The 23,742-nt window shown below is 46.7% G+C and overlaps 1 protein-coding gene across 1 annotated transcript in view; it reads right to left on the reverse strand.

Moving 5' to 3' along the window:
* Positions 1 to 23,702, reverse strand: part of LOC110555438 (uncharacterized) — a 164,046-nt gene extending 140,344 nt beyond the window's left edge. The window contains exons 1-3 of the mRNA XM_060373513.1: positions 21,666 to 23,702; positions 3,371 to 3,535; positions 92 to 164 (exon numbers count right to left, since the gene is read on the reverse strand). Coding sequence (XP_060229496.1) covers positions 92 to 164; positions 3,371 to 3,507 — 210 coding nt within the window. The 5' untranslated portion in view covers positions 3,508 to 3,535; positions 21,666 to 23,702. The remainder of the gene's footprint in view (positions 1 to 91; positions 165 to 3,370; positions 3,536 to 21,665) is intronic.
* Between the last annotated feature and the right edge of the window lie 40 nt (positions 23,703 to 23,742).

Below are 23,742 nucleotides of genomic sequence, written 5' to 3' on the forward strand. Positions count from 1 at the left end.
AACACGAGCTGATTGCAAAATAATAAACGTTTCTTGCCAATAACTCCCTAGCTAGGGAACGTGTCCTGAAGCCGGCCAGCGTCCTACTCACCCGGAGGGTTCTCTTCAGGGCCGCTTCCCGTTCGCGTCTGAAGTGAGCAACATCCTTTGGTATTTGAACGGAGCTGCGGGGAGTTTGTTGAAGAGAAGCAGTGGTTACGAAGGCTGCGATGGAGCAGATGCCGGCGGCCTGCGGGCTCCGTGACTCACTCAGAAGGAGCGCCTCACTCTGGCCCTTTAGGGGGTGTGTGAAGGCCACGCTCCTGTATCTTGGTCAGATGTACTTGACACATCCTTAGTCTTTGCTAACCCTTCCCCTGGTCAGCTTCGTTCTCCTCTGGGGTCCTTCCTGTGGTTTGTCCCTGCCCCCTACTCCGGAGTGCTCAGCACAGAGGACTACGTGGGGAATTATCCCCCCTCCCCGCGCACTTGTATTCTCAGGTCTGACAGTCAGCTGCTTCTCAAAACTTCGCTGTTTCCCTTCTCCGCTGACGCAGAAAACCGGTACCTTGTCACGGAAACAAAATGTTTTTATTTTTATTCTTGCCGGGTTATCGGAGGGCAGAAGTAACCGTCAAGTACCGAACGGGAAATACTTTAACCTAACTTTCTGCCTCGGGAACATGGCTGGATCCCAGGAAACATGGAACAGCCACGGAGAAGGAGATGTTCAAGTCCCGGGCAAGGGGGTCCTTTGCTCAGCTTGACAACAAGCTGAAGGAATCCCAGTAAGGGGGAGGCCCCCAGGAAGGGTCGGGAGACCAGCCTTCGCCCCACGGAGCTGAGCAGGCAGTGAGAGGCTTGACAGCACACAGCATCCCAAAACAGATTCCACACTTGCAAGATGAGATTTTACAGCCACTGGCAATGGAGCCACAGTGATAGCACTGAGACACCAGGGAGGGAGCCGAAAGGATGTAGGCAGCAAACTTAGGTTGATAATGTTCACTCGGCCCCAATAGTCCTCAGCTAGTATGGTGACATAGACTGTTAATGTGTTCCCTTGTCAGAGAGTAGTCCTGTTACACACCAGGAGACGGGGGGCGGTGTGGCTCCGTGGCTAGAGCACCTGTCTTCAAGGCCCTAGGTTCACGGTCCAGTACTAAGGGAAGTGGACAGAAGGGAAGAAAAGGAAAGCCATGTTCTCACTTTGACAGCACAAATAATAGAACTGAAGTGACACGGAAAAGATCAGCATGAGCCCTGGACAAGGGTGGCCAGAGCCGACAGGACCCTAGGCCAAAGAAGCCTAAACACCCACCTGGACACTTGGTGTCAGGTTTTTCAAGCTACATACAGTCCATCTCTCACCTTTTTTCCTAGGCCTTGGCGGAGACAGAGAAAGAGAGGGAGGAGGAGGAGGAAGAAGAGGATCTTGAGAGTAAAATCAGCCATCAATCAGGGACACATTGTTTTCTGAAGCTTCATGGAACTGGAGAAGCAATGAGCCACAAGAAAGGGCCTCAGCTATTGACGGGCAGTTACAGAAGAAGGATTTCCTTGCATTGGCGTCTCCTGTCCTCGGCATGCTCAGAGCTGAGAAGTCACGGGCTTTGCTGCCCAGCTCTGCTCAAGCTATGCCATTCCTCTCAGTTAACCTTGGAGTGCTTGTGAATGACTGAAAAGAGGCTCCTGAGCATGCGTGACCAACCCCCAGAGAGATGCCCATTAGTTCAGCAAATGTTCTTGTGACGTGTATTTGTTCACTTACTCCTCAGTCATGGATAAACACATAACTCCTGCAAGATCCAGGGCTTAGGGTGAGAAAAGAATGTAACATTTCAGATAGAAAATAAGTTTTGTGTTAAAAAAAAAAAGAACAAATGGGCTGGGAAATAGCAGGATTGACAAAGTGTCTCACACTCAAGTGTGAAAACCGGATGGACAGATGCCGGGACAGACTCAGTGGACATGACTGCATCCCAGCACTCCTTGTGGGGGATGGGAGGTGGAGATGGGAGAGTTCAGGCGGCTAGCTGGGCATACACATTCTCAAGAGACCTGTGTCCAAACGGTAGAAGGTGAGGACCGACACTCGGCCTTCCTCTGACTTCCAGCCTGCACTCACGTGCGCTCATGCACAACACAGAGAGAATGAGGAAAAGAGAGGGGGAGAGAAAAAAAGTGCTAAAGTGATTCATCAGGAGTGGCTGTTTATTTCCATTTTTCTTGGGCCCAGGACTAACTTTAGAAAACAGATAACTTGCACCTTTTAGAACTTAGGTTCTTCCAGATGGTTACAGCTTAGGGTGGGTTGAGGTGACAGAGAAATACAGTTATTCAGGATTTTCCACCACTGTGCTCTCAAAGTCCCTTGGGATACCTTCCTGCCACATGGGCACAGTGAGGAGCCATTTGCTGGGCTAAAGTATCAACACCTCTTTCTGGAATCTCATAGTCTTCAAAATAGTGTGCGTTGTCACGCGGTCCTCATAATTTTATGTGGTAGGAGAGCTTGCTTTGGCCTCATTTGCAGATAAAGGACTAAAAGCAATGACTGGCCTGGTCCTGTGATTCCTCATCTTCCTGCTCCATTCTTGATCTACCTCAGACACCAAGGAAAACTTCTGGAGTAGCTATTCTTAAGCTTTGGAGCCCGGAGCATGGCGCACACCTTTGATCCCAACACTCGGGAGGCAGAGGCAGGCAGATTGCTGTGAGTTCAAGGCCAGCCTGGATCTACCAAGCAAGTCCAGGACAGTGAAAGCTACACAGAGAAACCTTGTCTTAAAACAAAAATAACAAAACACAAAACAAACAAACAAACAAACAAACGAAAACAGCTTTGGAATGAAGCAGAAATGTACAAAATTACTGTTTCTTCCCCTGATCTCCTCTCCACCCCAGGAACCAGCCACATTCACACACCACGCTTCCTCAAACCAGAAGGCTTCTTGTGTCAACTGAAATGGCTCTGTGAAAGTCCCAGGCTGGAAAGACTCGGTGATCTGGCCCCTCTGCTCCCTGAAGCAACGTGATGGCTATCGTGAGCAGTGGCTTCTAGAACTTAGGAAAATAGCACAATATTTTCCCTCTTAGTTAAGATCTGCCTTGACTGTTCTAAAAACGTGAAGGGCATGCTGGGAAAGGGCTCCTGCTCTATGGCTGCAGTGCCCTGACACCCAGATCTCATCAGATCTTGGCAACTAAGCAAGGCTGGGCCCCGCCAGTACTTGCTAGGAAAAGGCATTGGAAACTGTTGCTGTGTGCCATTTATCGGAGCTTGACGTGATATCAACCGTTGTTAAAGAAAAAGACCCGGGCAGACTGAGCATGTAGGGTGGGAACCGGAGGAGAAGTTCCGGAAGCCCCGCCTTGACACCGAATTTACCTGAAGCCCCAGCTGGCTGGTCCCCGAAGGAGGCCCCGTTCTCCCAGCGCGGCCTTCAATTCGCTTAGCTTTTCTGCCAGCTCCTTCTCCAGCAGCTGTACCCTTTCCGTGGAGGAGAGCTTGCACAAGCCATCCATGCTTTCTGTTTGCTGGTTTTCTGAATCCCTGGAAAAAGAAGAGCACGAAGCTTTTGGGGCACACTGTCAGCAAGCCTCTAAGCTGGGGGGCTTTAACCTTTTCTACACAGTCGGGCCAGCTTTTTGGAAGTGCATGCATGTATGTATGCATGTATAGATGACAAGTGGGCACAAGTGTATACACCACAATGTATGTGTAAAAGTCAGAGGATAACTCTGTGGAGTCAGGCTTGGTTTTGTTCTTCATCCACCTTTCACACGGGTTCTAGGGCGAGAGCTCAGGTCTTCAGGCTGGGTGGCGAGCACCTTTAACCCACTGACCCCTCTCAACAGACCCCCACCCCCACTTTTTGCAATGTAAGGATTGGCCGGATAAGATGTATTGTCTGACGCAATCGCCGTCTGGTGAACAGTGGGGAGAAGTAGGCTGCAGTCCCCACTGGCCACGCGTCTTTGCTCCACTGGGCTGATCTTCAGGGATGTCTGCTCCAGCCCTCACTTGGGAGTTGACTAACGAGTCCAGTGCCCCCTGCCCCACTCCGCAAAGAGGTGAATGACAGCAGCGGCTGACTTCTCACCCGACTCCAGCCCAGACAGACCAAGGGTGTGTACAGCCTTTCCCCCGCAGCCTGGGGTGTTTCTCCATAAGCGTTTTTTTTGAAGGCGTGTGCCTCTGGCTCTGGAGAACAGTCCAGGAATGGAGTGTCTGTCTTAGCTTGCTCGTGACCCTTGCACATCTGGGCTCAGAAAATTATACTCATTCAGTAAAATGCGTTTTCTTAGCTTCGCCTGCCTCCGGGTGACATTCTGATTTTACCACTGAGTGAAAATCGCTGATGGTTTCTCGTCCCGTCCTTATCTGCCAAATTCAACATGATTGTTTGGGAAGCCTTTAGTGTTCATAGCTAAAAATGTAAGTTGATGGTGCGCTTGACTTGCAGGGCTTCAGTTATGGTCTCTGCTGCTTACACCTGTCCTGGGCCCAGGACTGACATTATATTACAGGGATTGGAAACATTTAAACTTCCCCCCCTTTGACATTTGCAAGTTCCTTCATTCTTTCATTTCTCCCTCCCTCTCTTCCCCCCCCCCCATCTCTCTTAGACAAAATCTTACTATGTAGCCCAGGCTGGCCTCAAACTCCCTGTCTTCCTGCTTCAACCTCCACAGGGCTGGAAATTCAGGGGTGTGGTACCGTGCTGGTTTGTATTTCTGAATTCTTTCATGTACAGTTTCTCAAGCCAATCTGTGATCATTGCAACAAATAATTAAGCGATGTGGATGGTTTGTGCGGGGCCTTTCTTGGGAAGCCCTACTTACTCTTTTTATGACTAGATTGGGGGACCTGCTGAGTCATACATTTCCCGTGCTTGGCACACTGTTGGAACTTGATAAAATGCACTGTTCTGGTCCTCAGCAAAGTCAAAGGCTCTTCTGGAAAAGATTTGCCACTTGGCAGCACCCTCTCCAGTTGGGCAAACGGCTCGACAGCTGCCTCAACAGCTGCACCCCAGCCGCAGCCAAGAGTACAGCAGCGGAGAGGGCTGACCCTGCTTCCCAGAGGACAGGCATCCCGCCCTCACTTCCTGGTTGGTTTCAACACTTCACAGCTCTGGAGCGAGAACATCTAATCCTGCGCTGTTTATGTTCTTCATGGTCAAGTACAGTATTCAGAAAACCCACCTAAGGGGAGGATTGCCTGACAACTGTCTGTGAGAGGGATGCGGCTCAGAGGAAGCCGTGGCCGCCGAGCCCTTCGCCGGGCTTTAAACAGACTTAGACAAACGGCTGTTTGTCTGCGGGAGGAGGGAGAGAACGGGTAACACGTACGAAGTGCCTACTGTGTGCCAGGGAAGCAATAGGACCTTACTGAGTTTGGGGAAAGCGGGTTTCTTCTGTAGCGTTCCTACTATGTTGTGTGATTTGGACCGGAAATGTATCCCCAGAGGTCATGTGTTGAGAGGTTGGTCCCCAACTGGTGGTGCTATCAGGAGGTGATGGGAACTTCCAGAGGGGACTCTGCTTGGACGAGGCAGGCCATTGCGAGCGGTGTCCTTGCAGGCTCTGAACTAGGACGGTGCTCAATTCCTCTCTCTGTTTCCCAGCTGCCTCCAGGCGGGAAGCCTTCTACTGTGTGCCTCCACGGCCATTCCCCCACCCCACAGGCCCGCAGCAACAGGGCCAAGCGACCCCGTCTCTGTGATAGACGTCTCTCACATGCGTTGTTTAGGATTTCTGAATTCACAGTCACTCAAGGGACTAGCCTGTATTTGTCATAAAGATTGTTAGACTCTGAGATCCAGACTTCATGAAACAATCATCAGGTGCTGTCCTCTCTGTATTCTAAGAGCAAAAAGTATGATTTGTGTTATTTCTCTGTTAAGTTTTTAGGACAATTCACTTTAGCCCTAGGTTTTCTTTACATATTTGTTTTATTTGGTGGGATTTATTTGTTTGTTTTTACTTTATATATACGGGTGTTTCACCTGCATGTATGTCTGTGTGCCATATACATGCAAAGAGGCCCGAAAGGCACACCAAATCCCTGGAACTGGAGTTACAGACAGTTGTGAGCCATCATGTGGGTACCGGGAATTGAACTCTGGTCCTCTGGGAGAGCCCTCAAGCAGTCTTGACCACTGAGCCATCTCCCAGCCCCTCCAGATTTAGTTTCTTAAAAATCACATATGAGGGCTGGTGAGCTGGTTCAGCAGGCAAAAACGCTATGCAAGTCTGATGGCCTGAATTCAATCCCCAGACGCCATGGTAGAAAGAGCCAACTTCTGAAAGCTGTCCTCTGGCACACAAGGGCCATGACCCCCCCCCCCCCCACACCTCATCTACTCATTCAATCATACTAAAATATAAAAATGCTTAAAATACTATACACGGGACAACTTATGTTGCCTGTTTCATTTTGTGCCCACTTTCACGCGAGTCTTAAAAGATCATGTCACTCCTGAAACACATGAGTAAACAAAATTCGAAAGACATCCATATTTTTTAACAGCTTAATGGAGATAGGATCTCCATCTCACACAATTAATCCCACATAAGATGTGGTCAGCCGTGGTGGTGGTCTCCGTGTCTTCCCAGCGTCGCGCACCCATCACCACGATCAACTTCGGAACTTCTCACCTCTCCCGCCCCAAAAGAAAAGCGCTCTAATTAGCAGCTGACTCCACTCTCCAGGCCACGCCCTCTCAGCAGAGGGCAGCCACCAAGCCCCTTCCATGTGCCCATTTGGAGCATTTCCTCTAAAGGGAATCATACTGTCCATGGCCTGCTGTGGTTGGCTTCTCTGACTCAGCCTAACGATTTAAAGACCCGTCGCTGTTACCGCACACACCGACACTTGACTCCTCTTTTGTTTGTGATTGAGACCAGATCTTGCCGCAGAGTGCAGGTCTGACTTGACCTCCCCACCCTCCTTCCTCAGCCTCCCGGAGCTGATGACAGTCATGTGTCAGCATGCTCAGGACTTTGTTGCTTTGCAGCGCCTGAATAGCATTCCATCTGCTCATTGGCTGACGGACGCCTGAGCTGTCTGCACTTGGGGCTGTTTTGAACACGGCTCTGAAGGTTCAGGTATTTGTGCACAAAGGTCTTCATTCCCCTGAAGTACTGATGCAGGAGTAGACTTGCTGGGTCAAATGTCAACTCTGTTTGAATTTCGTGAGCAACAGCCAGATGTTTTCCAAAGTAGCAGCGTGAGCTTCTACCCCTTCTGGAAGGAGTGGGGGTCCAGTTTTCTCTGCAGTCCTGCCAAACCTCTTTTCTTTTTGCTTAAGCTACCACACCCCTGTGTGAAGGGATATGATTTTCATTTGCATTTCCTAGTGGTCACCGAGGTCAACCATCTTTTTATGAGTTCCAATGCTTCCTCTCCTCCTCCTTTCTCTCTGTCCCCTTCCTCCTCCTCTTCTTCTTCTGAGTTGTAACTACTCCTTTTAAAAATTCCACAAGGTCTTATGTGTTCCAGGATGGCCTCAAAATCACCAGGTAGCAGAGGCTGGCCTTGAATTCCTGACCTTCCTGCCTTCACTTCCTAAGTGCTGTCTTGTAGATATGTGTCAGCACACCCAGGCTGTAACTGTTCTTTATACATTCTAAATATGCGTCATTTATCACACAGAAGCCTTATAAGTATTGCCTTCACCTCATGGGCCATTTTGCATTTTCTTGACATTTTAAAGCCTCAACATTGTGGTGTCTATAGAATGCATAAGGCTATATAAACTTTTATGTTGATATTCATGGTTTCTCTATTCTTTTATCTCAACCTGTCTTGGGAATGTATCAATTTTATGAATGTTTTAAAATGACTGATACTTATATTATTTTTTTAAGGTTACTTAAGTCTTTGCTTAGTTCCAACTCATCAGTTTAGACCACATATTAATTTGCTTTTCCCTTTCCAGATCTTGAGATTATTTACTATTATTATGGTTTTTTGAGACAGGGTTTCTCTGTGTAGCCTTGGCTGTCCTGGACTCCCTTTGTAGACCAGGCTGGCCTTGAACTTACAGAGATCCACCTGCCTCTGCCTCCCCTGAGTGCTGGGATTATAGATGTGTGCCACCATTTCCGGTTAGATTATTATCATCTGTTTTACAGCATCTATCTTTCCTCTTCAGTGCTGGAGGTCTGACCCAGGGCTTCACCAATGAGCTACCTTGCCAGTCCTTAATGTAGAAGATAACACATTGAGCGCAGTATGCTTCCTTCTAAGCTCTGTTTTAGTTCAAGCACATAAGCTTTGAATATAGAGCCTGCTATGCAATCGCGAGGACATGAGTTCATATCTCCAGTGCCCGTGTAAATACTGGGAAGGCATGGCAGCCTGCCCACAAGTCCAGCCTGGGGCAAGCTGGCTAGCCAAACTAGCTGTATCAGCAAGTTCCAGGTAAAACCGAGAGAACCATTTTCAATGAGTAAGATGGAGGATACTCCCAAAGTCAGCCTTGGGTCAACACGACATCTGACCACACCCACACACACGTGTAGAACTTCCACTTGTGAATATGTGTCCCACACACGCGTGCACATGCTCACGAATGTACTGTTTTGCTCCTCCCTTTAGAGATTTTAGTTGTCTCTTTAGCCTCTTGCATCATGCAGCTTCAAGACTCTGGCCAGCGTCTGGAGAGGAAAACAGGAGAACTGGGCACATGTTTCCTGGTGACTTCATTCCCCCAGGAGTGTCTGGTCCTCTCAGGCCCTTTGCATCACTGCTTTCTTCTCAGGCAAGGCTTCGTGAATCAGCGTGGGTTTCCTCTCATCTTATCTTTGAGATTCTGTCTTTGCAAGATTTTTGTTGTTGTTTTGTTTTGTGTGTTTTGAGACAGGGCTTCTCTGTGTCACCTTGGCTGTCCTGGATTCACTTTGTAGACCAGGCTGGCTTCGAACTCACAGCGATCTGCCTGCCTCTGCCTCCCTGAGAGCTGGGATCACAGGTGTGCGCCACTTTGCCTGGCTGGTCTTTGCAAGATTTTGAACTTATGGTTTTCAGATTCTGTCAGTTCAGACTCTGGCAAGCACTTGAGGAAGAGAACTGCTCTGTCCTCCCTACAGCAGGTTTTCCTGACGAGATTACTTGCTAAATCTAAGCCAGACTGCAGAGTTTGCCCTCCCATTCCAGTCAGCCCCCAGTCTCCTCCAAGCATCTTCTCCTTTAGCAGAAAGTTTATTTATATATATATATATATATAATTTTTTTTTAAATTAAGACTATAGACTAGGCTGACCTCAGACTTGTGGCAATCCTCCTGCCTCAGTCTCCTAAGTACTGGGATTGCAGATGTGAGTCATCATGCCTGCTTTTCAGGTTTTAGATTCAAGTCTTCCAGTCATTCTCTTTAAGAATGTTCTTTGACCCCTCTCTGTTGTGGTTGGGTTCTAGACTGAAAGCATCACCTAGACCAAATTGGAAATGGCTAAGGAAGCAAAGAGCTCAGGCCTGGGGATTCACCTTTTGGTTCTGGAACCTCAGACCAATCTTTGTTGCTTCTACATCAAAATTCCACCCCCAGGGAAGATGCTGTTGCCCGCTCTGTGTGCCTGTGTCCTGTGAGATGTTCCCACTCTGATTCCACAAAGAAATCCTTGGTTGGGTCATAGCAAGCAATGTCTGGACTCACCAAGAAGTATGCTGAGGTTTGAAAAACACTGGCGATCAGATCGCCTCTCGGAAAGAGTGGGCTCCCCAAAAGGGTGAGAACTAAATGAACCCCGTTCTTCTCTAGATTGTAGGAGCCTGCATGCTATAGAATTCTGCCTGTGGTTTTATTTCTCTCTGAAGTGCTATGGTAAAAAAAAAAAATCCATTTTCTGTTAAAACTTCATTCTTTAATTCTCTGCTGCTGCTACTGTTATAATTATCCTGTCAGTTATAGCTCTCCCTGTTATATCTTCCTTAAAAGATGACAGTTTTCCTTTAAAAAGTTTGTTTTCCAAACTTTTGTAGCTCCCCATTAGAATGTGTCTTCTTTCCCCTCAAAAAAAAAAAATGACAGATCTGCTCAGCATTTGTTCATAGAAAGATTTTATAACTACCAAGGAGCAGAGAAGCATGTATGAAATCCGATGCGTTGTCCAGTTGCCATGAGCAGCAGGTACCCCATAGTCAGAAAAAAGAGCACAGCCAACAAGAGCAAATCACTGTCACTCGTTTTTTGTTTTGTTTTGTTTTGTTTTTTTGTTGAAAACAATGAAACCCAATAAGACAAAACTGAGAGCTGAGTGTGCATGCCCAGACAGGACATTGATAGCATCACCTCCAAGGCTCAAGGAACACTGCACGTAAGGTTGAAAGAATCTAAGAGTCAGAAGACAGGGACAGGGCCTGTAAAATGTCATCTTTGGGCAATTCACAGCCACTGTCACTACAACCTCTCAGCAACTTCAGGTGACTGGGTTTGCACAAGAAAGTGGTCCTTTCAACAGCCAGGCAGAGATGGAGGGGGAGCCTAGAGAGCCCCATCCCCCACGATGGAGTCAGGGCCAGAAGGAGTCATTACCTTCCGTTGTGTCCCCCGCTAGTGACTGAAGTGGACCATCCCAGCGCAGTCAGCGGTCACAGAGAGGACCCCGATTAAACTGAATGGGTCACAAAACAACCCAAAAGTTATGGAACGGGGAAAGAGTGCAGGCAGAGGGGCTGGTTAGGGGCGGGAGAGAGATAGAAGACCAGGAGAGTGACCAGAATGTATATATATGCGTATGAAATTACCAAAGAACTGATTTAATTTTTAAAGACAAAAGTTTGTGATAATTAAAATGTAAAGTATTTAGATATAAACATTTTAAGTGTAAAAGCCAGCTCTGTCAATATAAAAATCTTTATTGCCAACGATGGTAATGATGACATGCGGTGACCTTCCATGGAGGTGACAAGCATGTGAGATAGGCTTTTCTGCCAGGAACAATTATGAACTTGGTGATGTTGGTATCTTTTTGTATTGGAATTACTTACAAATTAGCCTCTAAAGCAAACTCCTCTGGCTTTGTTGTGGTTTGTTTTCCAACACAGGGTTTCTCTGTAGCCCTGGCTGTCTTGGAACTCACTCTGTAGACCAGGCTGGCCTTGAACTCACAGAGCTCTGCCTGCCTCTGACTCCAGAGTGCTGGGACTAAAGGTGTGCACCAGCACAGCCCTGCAGCTTCTCTTGTTTGTCAACAAATATTTCTTTGGTAATCCGTAGGCTCTACCAACAGAGCCAAATAAACTACCTTGCCTACCAAGCCCCTCATGCTTTTTCAGTCCTGGGATAGGCCCACAGAGTCAACCTATTTAATTGCGTTTCTTTTGGCTTTTTATGTTTGTTTTTGTTTCCTATCCTAGTCCTGTTTTCCACTAGTTCTGATTTATATGCAACCACCGATTTCTGCTTTGATGGTAACAGTGCTGAGCTTGTTTTGCTTATTTATTTGTCTGTTTGTTTATCTATATATTTATTAATTTATTATTCCTTTATCTGTTTGTCGTGTATGTATGTGACCTTAGGGACTGAAGCCAGGGTAAGTGGCCTCCCACTGAGCCCCAGCCATAGGATGTGAGGTCACATGTGTACCTTGTCTGCCTTGAGGACTCCGGAGCTCTGGCCTTCTTTCCTCAAAGGTCTTAAGACATTGGTTTAGTATTGGTAGGCCTCAGCAGCCTGTTAGGAAGTTGCTCATATCACTTTCTGCCTCACTAATTTTTCCCCCTATTGGGGAGGCTGTTGTTTTTTGTCCACGTGCCACTTTGTCATTAAAATAACTAAAAGCTAAATATTTTTGTGCACAGTGGAAAGAAATCTAGAACTCCTACCACCAATCATTGTGCACTTTGATTATCTTTAGTACGACTGTGGCGGTCTCTTTCTCTCCTTTGTTTAGAAAAGCTCTTACAATATACTCGTGGCTGGCCTGGAACTTGCTACATAGACTAGACTGGCCTCCAACTCATAGAGATCCATCTGCCTCTACTTCCTGAAATGCTAGAACTGGAAGTCTGCACCATCATGCCTGCATATTTGAAGCCATTATAAACTGAGGGTGCTGCTTTCTCTAGGTGAATTTTTTTCCTTCCTTCTTTTTTCTTTCTTTCTTTCTCTTTCTTTCTTTCTTTCTTTCTTTCTTTCTTTCTTTCTTTCTTCCTTCCTTCTCTCTCTCTCTCTCTCTCTCTCTCTCTCTCTCTCTCTCTCTGTTAGACAGTGTTCTAACATAGCTCATTCCTTGGCCTTAGCTTACTGTGTGCTAGGTATACAAGGTATACAAGTGTGAGCTACCACACTTGGCACTGTGTGTTAATTTAAAAAAGTGTGTGTGTGTGTGTGTGTGTGTGTGTGTGTGTGAAGTTGGTTCCCACCTTCAACATTTATGTGGGTTCTGGGGATTGAACTTGGGCACCAGGCTCACATAGCAAGCTGTTTCATAATCCATAGCCATCTTGCCACCCCAATTAAAAGGGCTTTTTTCCTCTCCAAAAAGATGATAGGGTTTTTTTTCTTTTATAGTTATCATGTATAATTACATACTTTTTACTTTCTGAACTTGATTCTCTTCCTCAGGAAAGTATGTATTAGTCAGTGTATTGAGCTTGCTTTCATGTGGTTGTAGAGGCACAAATCAGAACCTCACAGCTGATGTTTGGTTTGTTCGATAGTTCTCTAAATGAGCTGTGTTTCTGATACAATGTGAATGGTTGCGCTGGCTTGTCTAGAACTACATGAGCTGCCCGTGAGAGAAATCTGACAAGTTCTCAGTCCATAACTTCTATTGCTTCTCTCCAAAGAGAACAAAACTTCATTCACAAATGAGCCTAGTCAAGATGTGAAGAAAAAAAAAATCCCTGTGCAAACAAATAAATAAAAATGATAGTAAGGTTGTTAGTAATCCCAGCTTAACCCACATCTGATTAGGCAATCACTAGGCAAGCTGCCAGTATGTCAGGGAACAGGAGGCTGAGGCAGGAGGATGGTGAGGTCCAGGCTGGCCTCTGTTACACAGTTAAGACTTTCTCTCAAAAGACAAGGTTTTGTAACACTAAAGGAGAAGGAAGGAAGAGGGAAGGAGGAAAGAAGAAAAGAAAGAGCAGGAGGGGGAGGGCTCCTGCCTCAGATCCCCAGCCTGACTTCCCCGATGTCGGGATAAAACGGTGAGGTGATATAAACCCTTTCCTAGCTAAGTTGCTTTTGGTCATGGTGTTCATCACAGTGATAGAAACGCAATCAGGAAAATGGCTCAAGAGACCTATGCTGTAGGAAATCTGCAGGCGGAACAGACGGTTGGGGGAGGAGCTGTGAGAGCAGCAGTGGACATTCTGCTCCAGGGTTAGAGGAAAACTGCACAGCAAGGTTCACTGTATGACTCTCCACACTCTAAAATAAGGCCAGGCCTCCAGCTCCTGGAAGGTGACTTAAGTTCTTAGCATTTTCTGCCTGATAGGACTGTGTCTGTTTTTCCTAGGGCCTTTGGCTATGGCAGATAGCCTAAGCTAACAGCATGATTTATGGTGGGGATGCAGGTAGGATCAGCTTGACTGCTGCTGGTGCTGGATACCTGACCAGCCACACAGGCCGAGAGCCATGCCCATGTGATTGATGGACCAAGGCGTAGAGGAGCTTCCTGTAGGCAAAACTCAGAGAATACCATCTCCAACACTGCAGGGGGAATGGAAGGCTGTTTGTGACTTCACTGGCACAAACAAACAACAACAAAACAAAACAAAAAAAAACAAGAAAACAAACAAACAAAAACCAACCTAGAAGCTCGGGCAGGACATCATCTCTAGCTTATGTGGCTTTGAGGGCATGGGAGATTGGTGGGTTTCCTGCGTAGCCTTGGCTGGCGGCAGATTCTTCCTGCCTCAGCCTCCCTGGTGCTGGGTTTACACATGCGTGGACCACCATGCCAGGCCCCTCGCCTGCCTTATCACTTGCCGATTTTACTCTATCCTTTTCCTCTAATACGCAGTATCTATGAGCACCAAGCTGCCTGGGTTCTGGGAGTCCTGCCAGTAAACCGGAAGACGTTCTTGGGGCACCACCAGGAATGAGGTACGATAGAAGGTAGCTCCAAAGAGTCGCCATGGCCAGCTCATTGTCCAGGTGTGCGAAACCTTACCTCTCTTTACGCTGCACCCCAATCTGGGTGAGGTTGATATCCGAAGATACAGGACTGCTTCAGATATGGTAATTATTTGAATCTTTTTCCATCGTGAAGAAAAACAATAAACTTGGTGGCTTTGGGTTTCCCCCCCCCTCTATTTTTCTCATTTTTAATTTGATAAATCTGTCCCTGGACTGCTTTACAGATCTCTGTACACAAACTTTTCTTCTTAACTGATTTGGCTTCTCAATAGTTGATACGTTTTAACTTCAGAATAAGGTAGGTTGAATCAGTGGTATTGCGGTGGGTCTGTCGTCCAGCCTTTTGACACTGGGACATCATGCTGTCACCTACAAAGTCGGTGGCTGAGGACAGTACCGCCACCCACAGCACAGCCTACCCACACGTTAAAGTCACAGCTTAGAGCTGCAATGGTCCATACAACTTGTGTTAAAGGCTTGGTCCCTGCTGTGGTTTGGTTGTGTAACGTCCCCCATAGGCTCCATCTTTAAACACTTAACCCCTGGGCTGGCAGTGCTGTCTGGCCCTCTGTTCAGTCTTACCGGAGGAAGTACTCCGCTAGGGGTAGGCTGTGAGGTCCTACACAGGCCCACGGTCCACAGGCTCCTCTCTGCTTCCGGAGTGTGGCTTCCGACCAGCAGCCAGCTTCCTGTTCCTGGAACCGCACCTTCCCACCCTCGTGGACTTTATTGCAGAGACCGGAGAACACCAAGACAGTCCTCAGTGCAGGGGCGCTCAAGGCCCCAGGGTTTGGGAGGCGAACCAGAAATCCACTTGTGGGTGCTGGAGCAGGGGAAAGCTTTGCTATGTAAGCAAGCTCTCTCTACTTCACTGTGGTCACAGATGAGTGGCTCACTCTGCCACTGCAACCCCATCCTGTGACATTCTGCCTTACCCCAGAGCCATTGTGGTTGGGGCAAGCGGGCATAGGGGCAGACCTCTGAAACGGCCAGTGTTTGAACCAACAGTGCTGCAAGACTATCACCAAGCTTATTCTGTGAAGGAGAGAACAACAAGGCCTTGCCTGGAAACACACACGTGCACACACACGCACACACACACACACACACACACACACACACACACACACACACACCCCGGATGTCAGAAGTGGATCAAGGCCTGTCCTACTCTCAAGTTCATCCCACAGAAGCTACCCACATAATGGGCTTTGCGATTCAAGCAGCAGCAGCAGCAGCAGCAGCAGCAGCAGCCCCAGAGGCCTTTCCAGGAAGCGCTTCTTTGCCCTCGGTACTGGATTCCTCAGCCTTACATTTGCAGCGTGGCTCAGTTCTGAGAAAACTGAAGGCAATTAAGCTCCTCACAGGCTCAGGCACGTCAATATGCAGAACACTACTGGTCGCCTGCATACAGCAGATCCCTGAAAATATTTTAAGGCCGTAAAGACACTTGCTAATAAGCCATAAAAACCATAAGTGTTCTATAGGATCCTCGGGAGAATTTTAAAATTTAATTTCAAGTGAGGTTCCTGTGTGCCGGAACGGCTTATATTTTTTCAGCAACACAAACAGCGATGGAAAGTGAAGAGCTTTCAAGCCAGCCAGGATATTTTGGACAATTGCCCCGTAAACATCGGTCCTGTATTTCAGGCGAGGAATGACTCACATTCTCTACTTGCTCAGTAATAGGCTTTTCCGAGAAGTGCTCCACAATTCGGTGTACATTCAACTTTAAGGCAAACCAGTAAGACACAAACAAGCAGAACACTCCCAAAGTTTTTCTGAGCCTGAGTTCATGGAATCGGAAGCAGCGGTCCCGTCAAGGGTACTTTATTTGGCTATGATAGGGACTGTCTGTTTTGCTTTCCTCTTCTCATAAGGTCTGAGATCTCTTCAAGGCACCCTTTAGCATCTATCTCGTGTTTGTGTGCACGTGTGCGTGTGTGTATGCGCGCGCGAGTGTGCAGGTCAGGGGGAAAACGTGCCGGGTTTGGCTCTGCTCATTCTACCGTGTAGACCCCAGGGCTTGAACTCAGGTCATCAGGTCATGAAGGCAGCCAGCACCTTCACCTGCTGAGTCACGTCACCAGCCCAGATCCCTATCTCTAACTGTTTAAGCAACCTCAGCGTGACTAATTGCCTCGAAGTGGGTGGGATCATAGCAAGCACCCAACATGCGCTCACTTCTCTGCAGCTGTTCCTCCTGCCTGATAACAGGCCGGAACCCAGCTGATGAGAGCACAAGGAAGCGTGCAGCATGGAGCGGCCGCAGAGTTCAAGTGGAGAACCAGAAGCCACAGGAACACGAGTTCCCTCCTCTTGTTTGAGGAGAGCCACTTACCCTTTCTACCATTAGAAAATCCCGAGCAGGCAGACCACTCGGCAAAATGTCACTGCTCCACGGGTGCCAACGCAGGCTTTACTGACGCCGTTGCTGACTGCTGCTCCCAAGACAAATAGAGTTTGTCAAAGTCATACAGGCACAAGCACAAGTCTCATCTCTCCAGGGATTATAAAACAGACCACAGCACCTACAGAACAGATTTCTTCCCTGACCCTGACTGCAGTGCGTTTGGTTTCTTTAAAGACCCAGTTATGTGAATATGTTTTTGTTTAATTCCAGCTTCAGACTGTCCACAGCAGCAGACTATTTGCCTCGTGGGTGCTCTGGTGGGGTGGTGATTCTGCCCGCCGGAGATAGTTTAATTCTGGGGACTCTAGAGAGGATATAAAAAGACCAGAGCCCCAAGAGAGGAGGCATGGCTGCTTCTCCTACTGGTCCCTACTCCTGCTGTTACTGGTTTGTCAAGTGGTCAAGAGAAAAGAGACAAGAAGAAGATTGGACTTGTCCCAAGGAACTCAATTCCCCTAATCAGCAAGAAGTAGTCTAAAAAGACCTTAACGCCCTCTCTCCCCACTAACCTTCGGCCTCTCCTGCCTGGTGTTGGGGTGATGGAAGAAGTACGGTTGGAGACGGGTGGTAGATATAAGAACCCAAATAAAGTAATGTAAACAAACACGCTAACACCCGACCCCTCTGAGTTCACGGGGGTGGGGCAGGGTAATGAGGTCACTTGTTGAAAGATGTGGGTTGAATTTATGCCTGTATTAGAAAAAGCAATCTTTCTCTGATGGAGGTCAGTGTTTGAAAATCACACTATGTAAACCAGGAAATCCAAAAGTATTGGTTAAAATGGGCTTCTATCTGTAAAACACGTCAAACAGATTCGTGCTAGCACGTGTAGACTGCCACAGCCACAGAAAGAATCCGGAAGCATTTCTGCTCTGAACTGACCAGACCTCCTTCTATTCTCCACAGCAGCTTTCAAACGCAACCTCACAGGACGCTTCTGAAGAGCCAACTTCTACTTCTCCAAATATTATGGGCTACATTTACATAACTCAGGGATACAGCCTGTTTGTTTAGCAGGTCCTAGGCCCAAGCTTTGGTCTGCAGCACTGTGAGGGAATGAAAAATCAAACTATAACCCCACTATTTACAGAGTTCCAAACCCACTGTGCACCCTCACCGCATCGGAAGCCCCAGCCGAGGCACTGTTGATGTCTGCATCATTTAACATACACTGCTTGTAACTTAGACACTGATAGTCTACCAGCAGGAAATGATTTGTAGTTTTCAAGACAGATCTGACCCAGTCAATGAAGTTAAAAGTCAAGGAAACGGACTGTGGCTTAAATGTGTAAGAAAAGTAGTCAATCATTTGCATAATTCCGTGCAAGTCAGTAAGTGGCCTCTGGAACCTTGATATGTGTGTATTATATATATATATGTGTGTGTGTGTGTGTGTTTTTAAGACAGGGTTTCTCTGTGTAGCCCTGGGTGTCCTGGAACTTGCTTTGTAGACCAGGCTGGCCTCACAGAGATCCACCTGCGTCTGCCTCCCGAGTGCTGGGATTAAAGGTGTGCACCACAACACCCAGCCTATTTTTTTCGTTTTTCATCTAAGCCATTAATGCTTACCTTTCTCCCCAACACAGTCTCTTTAAGGTTTCAAACCCTGATTTTCTAGTCGTTAGAATGTGCTATTGCTAAAAGTCTGGCTGGGGACATGTTTGAAATACTACACAAAACGGACCATCAATCAACAAGCCCAGTAAGAGGAAGACGGATGCTGCCACCAGGAAAAGAGCAGGTGACAACTATACAGACCACGGAGAACGGAGAAATCGTCAGCTGGCAAAGCCCAAAGCATCTGTGACTAGGAGAAAGAACAAACACAGCACAGGCATACACCTGTTGAACATCTGGAGTGGACTTTGCCTCTTATGCCCACCACTGTTCCCTTTCCTTTGTTATATTTACATTGTCCCTTATCTATCAGAACTGCCATCTCCCATAGCCTCCAATACCTTGATATAAATAGGGGTTTATTAGAGGATAATATTTATCAAATAAACAAGCCAAATATAGCAATATCCAATTGAAAAACCCTTGGTTCTTGATTCTCTTTTGTACAGTGGCATCATTACACTAGAGGCAGCATCCTTCCGAGGGCCCACTAATTCCAGCCTTGCCCGGAGCAAACAGAGTTGGGCCCCTCTTTCCTAGCGGCCATGTGAATAGATGTCAAGGTCTTGGAGGAACTCAGCAGAACAGCTCAGCTGGGGCCTGAGACCACAACACTCAGTCCAGGGCTTAGACATTGATGAACTGCAACCCGTTTTAGTTCTGAGATCTGAATTGGCTTTGGTGAGTCTTGGATCACAAAACACTACATAAAACAGTGGTTAGTTTTGTAATCATTAAAGGGCCTGGGCAAGTACAAAGGAAAAGCGGATTTGTTATTTTAAAGCTGTTTCCTTGAGGTGGGTGGGACAGCATTTCTACAGTACGCTTGTGTGGTACCTGTGGGGCCTCAAGGTCAGGTCCCAGAACCATAAAAACCAAACCAAACCAGGGGGCTGGAGAGATGACTCAGTGGTCAAGAGCACTGGCTGGTTTTCCAGAGGACCTCAGATCAATTCTCAGCACTGTCAGCTCACAACTGTTTAACTCCAGTTTCAGGGGATCCAATGTCCTCTTGGGGCCGCTGTAGGCACTGCACTTAGAGTGCACGGACACACACGCAGCCAAAACACATAAAACTAAACAAACAAAACACCTCCAAACCCTCCTTTCTATGTGAGACAGAGACAAGGACACCAGATACATCACGTTATTTCAGGTAATTTGCTTTTGTAAAGATTAAAGCAGAGGAAACTAGCCGGGTGGTTGTGGTGCACACCTTTAGTCCCAGCACTTGGTAGGCAAAAGCAGACATATCTCTATGAGTTTGAGGCCAGGCTGGTCTACAGAGCGAGTTCCAGGAGAGTCAGAGCTATACAGAAAAACCCTCAAAAAACAAAAACAAAAAAAGCAGAGGAAGCCTCATTATTGTGCCTATTAAAATTGGCCACTTTGGGGAATTCTCAATCTGTCACCTTTTGTTCCTGAAAGGCAGTAACAGAGTCTTGGTTTGTTGAAGCCAGCATGAGTGGCCACAGCTGACGTTTGGCCTGGTATGTTGGCATCCTGTGCAGGGGCTCAGCTCAGAGCAGTAGCCTCTTGTAATCTTTTTGTAACAAACACAATTACCAAACAAACACTTAGCGAGAGGCCACTTTTGGGCCAAGCCCCAGTGCTGGACGCTACAGGGCAGGCAAGAAGAACCTTGTCCTATGGGACAAGCCCTCAGCCGAGGAAAAAGACAAAAGAATAAGTGAGTTCAAGGCTAGCCTGCACTCCATGAGACCTTGTCTCAACAAACACACATAACAAGGCACAAAAGTGTGCTGGGTACAAAGGTAGAGAAAGTACCTAGAGGAGACAGCTAGAGTAGATTTGGGGCGCAGTGGGATGAGGTGATAAGGATTCTCAGAGCGTAACCTGAGACCTCAAGAATGAAAAAAAAGTTAGACAAGCGAAATCCAAAGAAGTCTAGGCAGAGTGTGTCAAGAATTCCACTTCCATCGGCAGTGTTGCTGCACACCTAAAATGGCAGCACTATGGAAGTGGAGGCAGGAGGATTCCAAGTTCGGGCTCAGTCTAGAGAAACAATTAAAAAAAAAAATCGGTCTAGGAGAAACAATTAAAAAAAAAAATCTGGTTTAAAGTTTCTTTCCGCAGAGTTAGATAGACTTCATTTTCCCTCACAGGCTTATTGGGTGTGATCCCCTTACACAGACTCACTGAATTTTCATTTGGTATGAGAAACACTAAATGTCATAGACAACTGAAATGATCAGTTAGCACCCCAGCACTGCATTGATCATTATCTATGCACAGAGAGTTTGTAAATACCTAATTTTTTTTTTTTTTTTTTTTTCAGAAAACAGCAGAGAGAAAACTGTTCTATTGTTTTATGCTCTGAGGCAGCTTTGGGACAATATAAGACTTGTCAATGACCAATTCAACAGTCTGGTTCTTAAGTTGAAAGGGCACGAGGTCTGGTGACTGGAGACCAGAGGCATCAGAACCACTGCTCTGAAATGACACTATATATCCAAGTCTCCTCTCATAATAAAGTACGGTGGGAGACCGGAAGAGGGATGCTCCCTGGAAAGGAGCAGTGGAGATTCAAGCAGCAGTCTGAGGCACTGGCCAGGTCTGATCACCATGGACACGTCATTTTCAGGAGAGTGACTGTTGTTTATTCATCCTCAGTTCATTTTAACAGAAAGATACAGAAGTCCCCAAGAGCCTCCATCTCAGAGACGCTTTTGCTCAGAGAGGTCTGGGGTCCAGCAGGCGTTAACCTACACGGCACACACAATGGGATGCCCTCAGGGGCTCCGCTCTAGTTGGCGCTGACTGGGGCTTCAGGAAGTCACATCAGGGGTTACTCACTCCACACCAACAACATCAGCCGTGCGTCTGCCGGCTCATGCCTCTTTGGTTACGACATACATCCTATCCTATAGAACGAATCAGTCCCAGCCCGACAGACTGCTCACACCACCTAAGGTCAAATATACAGGGGGCTGGAGAGATGGCTCTGTGGGAATAGAGCCTGTATTGTTTTTCTGGATACCCACCAACTACCCCAGCTCCAGATCTGACACTCTAGCCTCCATGAGCACCGGAACTCGCATGCACTGACCCACTGAATATTTTTGAAAAATCAAACTTGTATTTAATCTTTTGATAAACGCTACTATAGAAACTGGCTACAGTGACACAAGCTTTTACTCATTGGACTCAGGAAGGTGAGGCAGGAAAATCATGAGTTCAGGGTCAGCTTGGGCTTTACGTCAAAAACCTGACTCAAACAAAACAAAAACCTAAGTCGTAGTTAAAAGGTATACTTTTAAAGTGAGAAGGCTACACAAAAGTCTTTGAGATAATTTTCAGCGCTGTGGCTATGGCACAGTGGCAGAGCACCTGAAACCATGCAGGGGCCTGTGTTCCATCCCAGCCTGGAACCCCAGGATAATTTTCCAAGCACCCCACCCTAGACAGCGTACCTCACGCCACACAACACTCATTTCACCCGGCTGTAAAAGAGCAGGAAGCCACAGTGCTGGCGACCTACCCCAGGACAGTAATTTCTACATCCCAACTCTGTCCAGTATTAGAAAACTCACGAGAACAGCTGCTCCCAACACTGGAACGTTCTGGCTTCAGCTTCATGGAAGTTTTGAGCCTTGGCTCGAAAGTTCGAATTCTTTTTTTTGTTTTTCCTTCCAATTTCTAATTAAATAACTCAAAGACTTCTTTTTCGGTCAAGTCAAAACATTAATGAAATCATTCCTGTTTCCACAAGGAAGTTACTCTAGCAACACCAAAGCTGCCCAGAGAATGCCCGTCTGAGAGAAAGCTCTGCCCACCCAGAGTCAGTGGCCTTGGCAAGCAGGTAGACTGTAATGCAAGATTTGTTTTGTTCAGTCGTTATGGTGGAGTGACAAAGCCACTCTTGGCTGTCTCTTAGTGATTAAATGTCACCTCAGCGACCAAAACAAACTCCAGAGTAACTTGCGATGTGGTTACTGTTCCTGCACCATTTTGTTCCACCACAGTCTTTACTTTCTCCCTTTAGGAACCCAGGATAGCAAATAAGCCACCGAGAAGACAAACAGGAAAACAAGTTAGAACACTCCAACTCAGTTACTAAGAATATATCCTCCATGTTGCTTTTAGACTTTAACCTTTGGAACTGTTCTTTACCCCCCCCCCCACCCTCCACGGGGGCAACAGATTAAAAAAGCATTTAGCAGTGATTCTCAACCTGTGGGTTTCGACCCCTGTGTGTGGGGGTGTCAGATGACCCTTTTACAGGGCCCACGTATCAGAGATTTACATTACAATTTATAACAGTAGCAAAACTACAGTTATGAAGCAGCAATGAAAACAATTTTGTGGTTGGGGATCAGTACAATATGAGTTGCAGCCTTAAGAAGAAGGCTGAGAACACTGAGTTAGCATTTAGCATTTCCCCAAATGCTGACCCCCTCCTGGGTGCTGTACTTCTTACATTTACCTAGTAAGGCAGGATTAGTAGAACTCTCACGGTAAAGGAAAAGCCAAGGCTCTGTCATTCTTGCCTTGGGCAGACTTCAACAGGGAAGACTGATTCTGAACCAAGTCTTCCCACTCTGAAATCTTAAGTGCTGTTTTGTTTGTTTGTTTTAACCATCTTATACTTGTGTGAGAAAGTTCTCAATTCTTATTTGACATATTCAAGTATTTGTAAATGGCTACATTTTTTGTATGGTCATTTGTTTTACCAACACACACATAAATTCTGTGTTGGGAGTTGAACCTAGGTCAAACCCTTTACCACTTAGTTAAAATCCAGCCCTATGTTTCCACAAAAAAATATTTTATTAGTAAATGAAATACGGTCAGCCATTTTCCTAAGTGCTCAGGAAACAAAGGCACAAAATTAAAGGGCTATGTTATGGCCCTGGTTGGGATTTTTTTTTTTTTTTTAACTTTCTAAATTTAAATGACAGAGCTCATATTCTTGAGGAGGAAAGGTGACACGTGGTGTGGTCACATTTCCAGGGCCAAGAAGCTGACCGCTTAAACCAGAGGGGAGAAAAACCTGCTCTGCTATGAACTGTTCTAAATACAATCTCCTGTCGCAAACTAACAGTGGGACGGGCCTTCTAACCTGGCACTTCTCACTATGAAAAAGAGTCTCAGTTTTCCTCTTCCCCAGAAGTCCACAGTTACCCTATTTCTGTTTCACCTTTTGATACTTTCTAGGAAAGTAGACTGTCCTTAAAAATTGCTTTTCTTAGGCAGGGCATGGTGACACATACCTTTAATCCCAGATCTCAGGAGGCAGAGGCAGGCAGATCTTTGTGTGTTCCAGGCCAGCCGGAGCTACCTACTGAGCCCTGTCTCACATGTACATGTAAAATAAATAAACTGCTTTTTTTCTGGCCAGGCAGGGCTGCACATGACTATGGCTGTAGCATGCGGGAAGTGTAGAGAGAAGGACCAGTTTACAGTAAATGCTTCCGTGAGTTCAGGGCCAGCCTGGCCTACTGTCTCAAAAAATGAAGACAATTGTTTTTTGTGTTCTGGTTTGTTTTGTAAGCAGCTCTTTGGGCTCCTTATCTACAGTGCTTACACATTCAGCCTGTGTATTTCCTACCCACTGTGAATTGAAGAAAATACACAACTCCAATTGACCCTTTATTACAGCCTTTTGTC

This window comes from Meriones unguiculatus, chromosome 20, assembly GCF_030254825.1.
Source record: "Meriones unguiculatus strain TT.TT164.6M chromosome 20, Bangor_MerUng_6.1, whole genome shotgun sequence".
In the NCBI taxonomy this organism is placed as follows: domain Eukaryota; kingdom Metazoa; phylum Chordata; class Mammalia; order Rodentia; family Muridae; genus Meriones; species Meriones unguiculatus.